At 40.3% G+C, this 11,247-nt stretch overlaps 1 protein-coding gene across 4 annotated transcripts in view; it reads right to left on the bottom strand.

Annotated features, from left to right (window-relative positions):
- The window catches only part of LOC106525262 (voltage-dependent L-type calcium channel subunit beta-4), a 34,589-nt gene that overhangs the window by 11,582 nt on the left and 11,760 nt on the right, over positions 1-11,247 (bottom strand). For 2 of the 4 annotated variants that reach the window (XM_014019432.1, XM_014019433.1), the window contains exons 3-12: positions 8,593-8,712; positions 4,331-4,453; positions 4,135-4,250; positions 3,963-4,042; positions 3,862-3,881; positions 3,223-3,300; positions 1,513-1,571; positions 1,320-1,420; positions 1,066-1,217; positions 891-986 (exon numbers count right to left, since the gene is read on the bottom strand). In XM_014019432.1, the coding sequence (XP_013874886.1) occupies positions 891-986; positions 1,066-1,217; positions 1,320-1,420; positions 1,513-1,571; positions 3,223-3,300; positions 3,862-3,881; positions 3,963-4,042; positions 4,135-4,250; positions 4,331-4,453; positions 8,593-8,712 (945 nt within the window). Of the gene's footprint in view, positions 1-890; positions 987-1,065; positions 1,218-1,319; positions 1,421-1,512; positions 1,572-3,222; positions 3,301-3,861; positions 4,043-4,134; positions 4,251-4,330; positions 4,454-8,592; positions 8,713-9,734; positions 10,765-11,247 lie in introns of those variants that run through there. The other 2 variants (XM_014019431.1, XM_014019430.1) reach the window with 2 other exon arrangements.

Here is an 11,247-nt window from a genome sequence, read left to right as displayed (position 1 = left end):
GTGTGGGTGGGATTACAATACACGCCAGTTTCCAACCGTCCTCCATCCGAAACCGAGACATCGCAATCCAGAAACGCCAACCTGTTCAATATGTTTTCCCTGTTCCATTCCACATTATTACAAATAACTTCATTTCTGGACATTTATGGTTTGATTTCTTTGTATTTATGGATCACTTGGGTTGTTACCAAAATCTGGTGAAAATTTCATGTCATTAGCACCTCTAGTAATATATTTACTGAGAAAAATGGTGACGTGTTCAATACTTATTTTACCCGCTGTGTGCACAATATTTTTTTCCTATTAATCTAAATGTCCTATATTTAGCTTCAATATGTTGAGTAATGACAGTGTTGTGCTTAATAAGTAATATTAACTATCAATAAAAACTAATGTAGACCAACTGTTTGTATAGTAGAATATGATTCTCTAACTCCCATATTCATATTTGTTAAATAACTTAAATATGACAACAACGTAACAAATTTCCTGAAAGTCTGTTCTGATTTTGCTTTTGGTACCACTCTAGAATTTTCAGTGGACCCCACATGGCCATGTTATTAAAAATGCATACTGTGTATTTGTTTTGTATCATTGCCAAACATAGTTGGTTTTTCTTTTCACACTAAGAGTTTTAAACCATTTGTGTAAAAGATACAAGTTCTTTGCACCTAAAAATTGATCAGGCTGCAGGGATTAGTAACTTTATGAAAGCACTTGTAGCTGTGATTTAAACAGGATTACACAGAAGCTAATACTTATTTTTCTGTGATGATTATTTAAGGAGCAGCACGGTTCATGTGGGATCAACACTGAACACTATCTCATCTGTGTGAAATAATCCCATTAAGCACAAGAGATTAAGAGGGACCCCACAGTGAAGCACTCACAGGGGGGCACTGAGAGAGTTTGTCTGCAGCCATCATCTGCACGTTCAGGTGCTTGCTCTGAGACTTCCCCCTGGATTTGATCAGCCTCTGAAGCACCTGAGAGGAGGCGAGAGGAGAAACTGTGTCAGACACGATCCACAGGCTGCCTGAGGTCACGGTCGTTAGCACGACGCACCTTTGGTGAGGAAACTTTAACGTAGACGACGATGGGAGCGAGGGAGGTTTTGGCGAGCTGTGCGGGGTGGTTGATGGTGTCTGCGTCCAGAATCACCAGCTGCAGGGTTTTGGCGAGCTCAAATATCCTCTCGATCTCGCTCTGAACCTCGGCTGCACAGATAAAAAAAAATAATAAAATTTTGCAGGCTCAGATGTGTTTATTATTTAGAGCAAAGAGCTGTGGTGTTGTCTCGCTAACGTGAACGCACTTACCGAGGCTGGAGCGGGTGTTGGATCTCTCCATTATAGGTCTTTTGTTGAGGACAGATCTCTTAGCTAAGGACAGGTCGGCAGTTACTCGGGTGATTGAGATTCTGCGCATAAAATCAGAGATATTTATGAAGTTTTTTAACACTGACTTTTAAAACTTTCAAGGGTTAAAATTTACTTATTTAACTTAACTGACCTTCCCTCAAATCTGTGTTTCAAGAAGTCAAAAAGAGCTTTCTGCATCATGTCTGTCACCTAAAAGGCAAAATCAAAACCAGTCAAATCAAAAATATAAACACACAAAGACTGTTACACCACAGTTCGAATACAATACAAACACACAGAAGAAAAGCATCCTTCCACTCTTCCTCTAGTGTGATGTGTTCATCAATAAGCTTTTCATTGAATGTAACTGAGAGGACCAACTCGGACTGGGATAAACTGTTTAAATGCCAACGTCTCTGTGACAGTGGTGGGCACAGTTCCCCTAAAGCACTAAAGCACTAATTGGGGAACTAATTTCCTGAATAGTGCTTTAGGGCTTTTGCTAATTTCTTAATTCATTAGTGGATTAGCACTTGCTAAATTTATGGGCTAAATTTATAAGCACTTATTGAGTTCTTTAAATATTATTGATCAACATTACTGTCAACAGCTGAGGGTGAAAGCTGTCAGATGTGTTGTTCATTTGTGTGTCTCTTATCCACTAGATCAGTGGTTTTCAAACWTTTTTGCTTCTGACCCGTAAATAACAGTTGCAGACGCTCGTGACCCCATATATTACTTGTTTACGTAGCAAACTTTGCTAATAACACTGTTAAACATGGGAATAATAACTATAAACAAACCTAGTAACCATGATACAGATATTTATTCATTTATGATTATTTCAAAAAATGGCAATAATCATGATCAAAATATTCCATTTGCAGTTTTTTGCATTTAAATTGATGTCTGGAAATCATCTGGGGACCGTCACTTGATGTTTTGTGACCCACAAAGAGGTCCCGACCCTAACTTTGGGAACCACCGACTTAGATGAAATATTAACAAATATTAAAATAAATTAATATTTATATTAATATTATTGTTAATATAAATATTAACAATATTCTGCACACAGAAAATATCGTCTCATGTCGACTCTGAGGAATGTTCCAAGGGTCAGCTGGGTTTTTAGTGCTTTAGAATTAGCTTTGGCTAAATTTTTAAGTGTGTTAGTGCTTTAGAATTAGGGGATCTAAATATTAAAGTTAGTGCTTTAGGGTTAGTGCAACTAATTTTTATATTAGTGCTGCCCCCCACTGCTCTGTGAGCTTTAAAAGAGTGGGCTAGCTTTGACTCCCTTCACTACCTCGAAACCACTAAAAGCATTTTTGGATTGTAAGGCCCGGTCCAGCTGGCCCCAGTCAACCTGGGCTTATACTACCCTGGTCCTGGTTGTGTTTTCATGACGGACTGAAGAATTTGTTTTTAAATGTAAGTTTAGAAACTTAGCTGATGAAATTTATGCTACAATGAGATGTTGGATAAAATGCACTTATACGTATCGATGCTGGAGCTTAACCCAAAATATTAATGCTGTTTATTTATTTACGTTTAACGTTTTTAATGGTGAAGTCATTCCTCCAGTGATAAGACGCGTTAGTTCATGTCCCGACACAGGACGACTCCCCACTCCACCACAGCCACAGTTTTTTTACAACTAGTTTCTGCTCAGGACACTGCTTTGATTCTTTTATGTAGGTATGAAACAAACAAGAACTATAATCAAGTTTTCTTTCATTTTAAACACACTGGATAAAAGAGGACAGACTTGCTTCAAATACTAATAGTGAATGTAGCAGCATGCAAACAGCTTCCATGTAAAAAGTTGTGCTTAGAGGTGAAGTGAGGAGACACTGACCTCATAGCCCTTCAGTGATGGTCCCACGAGGACCACCGGCCTCATTGAGGGCACCACGTCATAGGGAGGGACGTGTTCCTGCCACAGAGCGGAGGGAAGACCGTGAGGAGGAGAGGGAACAGGGGTCAGAAAGGTCAAAAAACATTATTATTAAACATTTTTTCACTTACTCTCTAGCGTGAGAAGGCTAGACTACTCCCATCATTCAAAGTATTTTCTGGCTTTATACAGTATAAAAATAATTTCTATTTAATATTTAGTATTTAGTAAATCAGTTACCATAAACAAAGTATAAACTGATATAAAAATTATAGAGTTGCCAAGTGGAAGTTATTTAAAGAAACCTGCTGCTAAAATTAAAACAAACCAGGCTTCTGTAATCAGCTGTAAAATTATAAACCTTTTTTTTTATAAAATAACTTTTAACACACACAGCCCTAAACTTTACCAGTTATATTTAACTCTTCAAATCTAAAACCTATTTTTAAATAATTTATTTAATAATAAAGTGTTTCCATTGCCTGTTGATGTGTACAAAAGTCTTGATAATACACATTTAATGTAAAAAATCAACTAAAAACTATGTATTTTATTAATCTCCCCTATCATTGCAAAAAAAAAAATCCCCCTAAAACATACCTGTTTCTGCTTCTGTTTAGCTTGTGAAAACAAAAACAAGACAATCAAACAAAGCTCAGAGCCAGAAGCAGCGCCGCCGGAGGCTGGTTTGTAGTACTTACATTCACCTGCAGAGGGCGGCGTGGTCCTCCAGCTCCCTGTCACCATGTCACCCAAACTTGAGGAATTGCCTCCTGTTTTCCTGCATCGACAGCGACACGTTGGAATTATTACGCTGACGTTGTGAAAATGCATCCTGCGGGAAGTTTTTAAAAACACGCTTCCTGATCTGACCTCTGTTTCTGCTCCTGTTTGAGTCTCATGGCTTCCAGGCGCAGAGGGCTGGGGATGAAGGCGATGTCCGCTCCCTCCTTCACTAACCGCCCGATCCACCAGTCATTGTTGTACTTCTGTTAAAGTTGACAGAACAACACTGTGTCACATCTGCGTTCAGTGTAATGAAGAGGGTCTGTCATCAGTAACGGCTCACTTCTTTGATGTGCAGGAAGTCTTTGGCATCAAAATTGACTGCAGCTCCTTGGACAGGACAGTCCTCATCTAGAGCTCCACAGTAACTCACATTTGTCTTTACTGCAAATGCTACAGGTTTGGACTGTGGAAACAAAGAAAAAAATACAAAACAGATAAGAGTACTGGTCAGTAATAAAAAAAACACACACTACATGAAAATGTCTAAAGCCAAAAACACACTGGGAACGCTGCAACATATTGCGTCATCATTTGAAGTGCTTTAAAACATCTAGCAGGTGTCAAATTAAAGGTTTGTGGGCCACAACTGGTCCTTTTTAACATTTCACCGAGTCCCAAAGGTAGTACTTTAGCTGTAAAATAGTTTTTCTCTTGTTGTCACATTATTTAGTGTTTTCTTCTCATGGCAAACTTTTAAACCATGAAATTTAGGTTTGAAATTTTTCAGGAAATTTTGATTTTGGTGTGGAAAAAGTAACAGAGAATCAACTTTAATGATCATTTTCTGTAGTCTCTGTTGAGCGAGGCAGCATCAAGAGCGATGAACTCAAAGGAATAAAGCTGGACGGAGTCAGATATGTCTGAACATCTTACAAGGCTGTGTTAAACTCAGAGGCTGCGTCCTCCGAAGGCCGTATCTGTCGGCCGCTTGCGTCACAGCGCAGCACCGGAGGCTGTCCGAGTCCGAAGACTCCTCCGATGCGGCCGACAAATGCGTCCTTCTTTTGCCCTGATTTCAAGGATGGGTCTGATGGATCCTTCTCAGCCCACCATATCACATAATGGATTGTGTGCTGTTACGGGGTTGTGTACATTTGTTTTCTCTCTTACAGGTTAAACCTCTGCCACTAATCATCCCTACTACCCGCAGGTGTGAGCAGCCTATTTGAGGGAGCCACACCCTCTCCTCTGAGCTGGCTCTCTCCCCCTCTCTTCTCTTCCTTGCTGCAGCCTGGTTGTGGTGCTCCCCAACTACATCACTTCCAGTTTAATAAACCTTTTTTAGTTAATCCCACGTTTTTGTCTTGGGTCTCATTGTGTTACTTCCTGTTGAGCCAGTGGGTTGTAACAGTGCCGACCAAAGATTTTTTTCCCTGCTCGTAATGGTGGATGAAGCGAGAGAAAGGAGTACAGTTTAAAACAAATCTGGTGGTAAAAATCAAAGTTTCAAGCGGTTGTGTTAATGTTTTTTACTTTTGTACAGTCATGTTTTTTACTATTATTGTCAGAAATCAAACGAGCTGGTATAGTAAAATAAACGTGCACCTACGGCAGGTCCCTTGGTTCTTCAAATATTGCCTTTAAGCTAATTTTGTTGTGTTATGATATTTATAATATATTTACATTTTGCTCATTTCAATCTATTTTTGCCCATACGTATCACTGTTGGAAAAATATGCGTTGTTCAAAATGGTATGTCCCAATAAACAGGAATCCGCTCGGTTTCTTGTTAAAACTTTATTTTCAATCTTCTGACTCCAATCAGGTACATTCAGCACTCAGCAGCACCGGCCTCAGTCAGACCTTCGTCTGAACCAAAGCAAACAGACAAGAGCCCTGTGCAGACACTCTGTTAAACACTGACAACTTCCCTTCACTGTAACAATGAATTCAGCTTATAATCTATCTTTCCTCCTGGTTACACCCCAGGAGGTGTTACCTTTTACGTCAAGACGTCAGAGCGTTCTCATTTAGTTCAGGCTAAAGAAAATAACATATGATAAGACACACACCAACTCTCTGCTTTAACCTTACCGACTGAAGTGATCAGAAAGTATAAAATACAAAACTGAAACTAATATTTATTTAATCAGTTAAAAAAAATTTCTTCACCAAGACATGACGTATGCTGGGGTAAGGGCAGGAATAAAGCAGAAACTAGACCAGGGATTCTTAACCTTTCTGACCTCGAGGCCCAATTTGTTGAAAATAAAGAGGCACGAGGCCCAGTCAGACATTACCAATGTATGGATCAAAATGATATTTATTCTAAATCTTGGTTTAATTTTTATTGTATTTACATTGTAACTAAATTAAATACATTTACATTTTAAAAGTAAAACTCCTGTCAAATAAACGCAAGACATGATTATGACAAACATTTTTATATTGTAACCTGCCCATAACAATTATTTTAACAAATACAAAGGTCAGTCAACAGACCACTCAGGCTTATCAGCACAATATATATATATATTTTTTTTTAACATAAACAATAACAAAAATAGACAATTCAATAAATAAAATTGTGGGCATAAATAAATTAAAAATGTTTAAAGTAAATGTTTCAAATAAAAAAACCTGTAAAATAAATTTGATAAAGTACAAATGAAAATAGAGCCTTTTTAAATTTTTGCAACCAGAAGCTGCTCTTCATATTAGTGACAAACAATAACAGTAACAACAGCTTTTTGACAAGTTTAAAATGTCTTTAAAATACATTCAGAATGTTTAAAAATAAACTACAAAAATTAATTTGAAAAAGTGCAAATTAAAATATAGCTATATCTGCAACTGTATTTGATAATGTTTTAAAGTATCGCATGGTAGAACCAGAGGCTGCACTTCATATTAGCGATAAACTTTGGCCTTTTTTGATGGGTTGCCTTCATTTTTGCCTTCTACTTTTCATTTAAAATAAGTTTCCAATTTCAGCAGGTTTCTAAGGTTCTTCTTCTACATATTAAAAAAGTTGTTAAACATCTGAGTGGCGCACTACCGCTACTAGTGGTGAGAAAGTGTATTGCACCTTATTCAAAATCAATGCGGTCCCACGGCCCTCTGCGGCCCAAAGTTAAAAACTGTTGTTCTTTTGAGGCCCTCAAGGTGGCGCTCACGGCCCAATTCTCTGCACTAGACCATCCAAATTCACAGCCACTTTTTTTGGGTCTTCACGGTCGACCAAGGACCCAGCCCACCTACACCTGAAAGGCCGGGTCCTTCAAAGGACCCAGCCCCTGAATTTGGACACAGCCAATGATGGCAGAACAGAAAGACGGTCACGTCAAAAAGGCTAAAAATACAAGACATAAACTTTCAAAAGTTGGCTACATTTTACCGATAATCAACCAAAGAAAGTAAAATGCAGACTCGGTCATTCCGCGGCAGCACAGCAGCAGTGAAAACATGATCACCTGAAGCACTAACACACTGGAGCTGTGCTCATGTTCACTGCAGATGGGTGAGTTTCAGACAGTTAGCCTGTTTGTCAAGTTGATGCCTCATAGATCTTATTTTCAGTGACTGTGCTGTAGCTAACTGTCTATAAGTTTTCTTAGTTTATCTACCAGAAAACAGTGTTTCTTGGAAGTGGCGCTATCAGTAATGCTAACATTAGCTAAAGTGTTACGTGCCATCATATTAAACCACTGAATTATAGTAAAAATCCATCCTGTCTTGACTTCTACCATTTTTATTTTTTATGTTTGTTAAAGTTCTACTTGAACTTTTGGACTGCCAAACGGGATGGATTATCTTTTACTTTTATGCACCTGATGTCAGTGTAACCCAAGATATTCTTTAGTTTATTTTGGACTTGCAGCAGAGCAGGTTAACAGCCTCTCATGCTGGAGGAGAGGCTGCTATTTAAAGTTATTTGTACATTAGCCTGTTTGTTTAAAAGACTACCTGCAGTTTAGCGTGTGTATTAATGTTAGAAAAACATATGACTAAGCTATTAAGCTTATGTTTTATGGGCCATTATTTTAATTTGCTATATGTTAAGGTAGAAAGACTGGATAACAGGGTGACTTTCACAGGTGTGAGCAGGTGAGACGTGCACTGGAGCTGGAACAGGTGCACCAACAGGAAGCATAAATGGACACTGAGACATAAATATCATTGACTAATCAAATAATCAATAAAATAATCAACAGATTAATCTATTAAAATAATCAGGTGCAGCACTAGTGTTTGATCTGGTCTGACTTTGGCTTGTTGGTCCTGCTGGCTGCCTGCCTCGCCCCCATCAACCTTTTTGTTCTTGATGTTTGGTTTAAGATTTTATTTCCACAAAACAACCTTCATGTACTCACTCCCCACAAAGACACACATCATCATCATCATCCAACACAACAGATGTTCACACATCACATTTAGCTTATTTGGCTGTTTAAATGACTGAACTTTCAGCTTTCCAGGTAAAAAAAACTATAAGCTTTAAGTAACCGTGTGCATCAAAGTGCCTCTACGGCAGTAAAACAAGACGTAAATCACACTTAAAGATATAACGTATGAAGTGGTGTACATCCCTGTGTGGCATACCTTAGCTCTGTCGAGCTGCTGCTGTGCTTGGCGTTCGGCTTCGCGCCGATACGCCTCGCGGTCCTCCTCGGCTGACAGGTCTGAATCCGACGGTCTACTGGTATACGAATCAGCCGACCCCTGCCAGGAAAGAGTCGCACCCAAATTAGTGACACGGGAATTGGTTTCTACTTGACTCGCAGGAACACAGCGCAGCTGTTTCTCCTAGTTCATCTGTTTTGCTCTTCTGCAGTCTGTCTCCCATGCAGGTGTGCATGCAAATATGTGTGCATGACGAGCCTGTAAGGATCGACCAAACAATGCATTGCTCTCCCACATCAGCTATCTTCTGACAGACCAAATTTAGCACAAAGGAAGCAACTGCTTCCTCTTTTCTCCTGCTTGGCCCCAATCCATTCCAGCTTCCCCCTCAGCGCTGCGCATATACATCCTTTATTCCCCCTATTTACACTCCAAGGACACCTTCTCATTAGAAAAATATATGCTGCTTATCATTTTTCAATGGGAGGGACACAGACCAGGGCTGGCTAGCACATTAAGCTGAAAGCAGCAGATAACACAAACACTTTCCTCACAATAAATAGCTGCTTTTCATTCACGACCTGTAATTACTTCCTAAACTGTAGGTGTCACGGGCTGTAGAGCAAAGATGAATAATCAAACATAATCAATTAAGGGACAACCGCCTGAGTCAGTAATTCATTTTGAGGGAGTAAAGATGCTAAATATAAACTGCTGCCAGCGTTTTGAAAGAGATACCTTTGCATGCTCAGAGAGGAAAATGTATCCAACTGAATTTAGAGGCGTGAAGATTAAAAGTTAAACTAATCAATAACCAACGTGCTTGTAGCAATTTCAGCCTGTATTTGATTTACTGACAATGTTGATTTCCATGGAGAACAAAAACAAACAAACAAACAAAAGAATGAAATGGAGAATAACGTGAATTTGCCGTAGAGGCAGTTTTACTTCCGTTCCACTTCTACTATATTTGGAGCCAACTTGGCTTTGCTGAATCTGTCGGTGAGCAGAACGGCTGCAGCAAAAACAGAAACCAAAATCAGACGGGAAATCAAAAAAATAAATAAATAAATCACGTCGAAATAAAAAAAGAAAAAAAGGGCACGATGAAAAACGCTCACGTAATCTCGCACGCAACCGCAGGTCGTCTGCAAAACAATCCAACCATGTTGTTGTGTAGAAGAAAACCAGTGAATAATGTTATTTTTAGTGCTTTCCCTCCTCCTACGGAGTACAAGCGGCTCAGTCGCAGTCATCCATCTTGTCAACGCATACAAACGGATCCTCGGGAGGACCAATTAGCAAACAAACAAAACAAAGTCCGGGCACAACAAAAGGAAGTGCCCGAACAAACACGCACACAAAATACCCACACAGCCTGCATCGCTGCATTCTCTGCGACTCGGAAAGCTTGTGGAAATAATGGTTCCTGACGGTCACACTAGCAAACACCTCTCCCCTTCTCTCTCTCTTTATTTATTTATTTATTTTTTGCCGTATGTCAGACAACTAAATCTGATTTCTAGCATTTACAAGCTCTGCAAGGCAACACTGCACCAGCGGCAGAGCGGCGCTGACAGGAGGAAGGAGGCCGAGGACGAACGGGTGGGAGAGGAAGGAGAGGAAGATGAATAAGAGAAGAGAAGTGGAGGACAGAGGCGTTTCTGAGAGTCGCTGATGAATGGTTGATGTGATGATGAACCGAGGCTACTTCAAGTGGAAAACGGTAGAAAATAAAACCCCTGTGAGCGACTCTGGAATTGAGAGGGAAAGAAGAAGAGGACCACGCAAAAACAGAGCCGCGCAAGGCCGCAGAGAGAGCTGCACACCTGGATGATTGGAAGGACGGAGAAGCCTAACGAGTCTCACGTGAACTGTGAGAACTGTTGGTGGAGCAGTGCCCCTGTCTTCTCTGGGCACGCTCACAAACAAAAAGGAAAGCAAGAGGAAATACGGTGGTGGCAGCAGATGATGCTTGGCGAGCAGGACTACACTTTTGTGTTTTGGACATGATGCTGCGAAGCACTCGTCCGTGCTGCTCTCCAGCCAGGCCACCTGTTCCCAGACTCCAAAAATCTGTGGTATCAACACTAACGAGATGTGAAGCAGGGGGTCGTGGAGGAGAAGCCAAGCTGCCCTGCAGAGTACCACAACCAGAACTTATTTTCTTCTTCTTTTTTTTTTTTTAGAAAAAAAAAAAAACGTTTTGCTTCCCACCTATAATGTCCCTGTCTGCAGGCTAAACTTACTACTTCCTGCTCTGCTTCTGTGATTATTCTTCACACAATGCTACACTGATGGCCTCCACTCCACGGGGGGGGGGGGGGGGTGTGTTGTGTACATATTTTTGCTACATGGTGGGGACAATTTCTGACCATTTTCCTGGTACACAACCTGGTGAGGACTCATTGTTCCTTATGGGGTAAAAAAAAGCCCAGTCCCCACTGGGGGCAATACCATTGGTGGGTCAGGGTTTCAGTTTAGGACCAAGGTGTGAACTGAGTTCAGGTTAGGTTTAGGGACAGGTAGGTACTGGGGTGGTTAGGTTTAGGGACAGGTAGGTACTGGGGTGGTTAGGTTTAGGGACAGGTAGGTACTGGGGTGGTTAGGTTTAGGGACAGGTAGGTACTGGGG

Source organism: Austrofundulus limnaeus, unplaced genomic scaffold (assembly GCF_001266775.1).
Source record: "Austrofundulus limnaeus strain Quisiro unplaced genomic scaffold, Austrofundulus_limnaeus-1.0 Scaffold220, whole genome shotgun sequence".
Taxonomy (NCBI): domain Eukaryota; kingdom Metazoa; phylum Chordata; class Actinopteri; order Cyprinodontiformes; family Rivulidae; genus Austrofundulus; species Austrofundulus limnaeus.
This window is presented reverse-complemented; position numbering and strand designations above follow the sequence as displayed.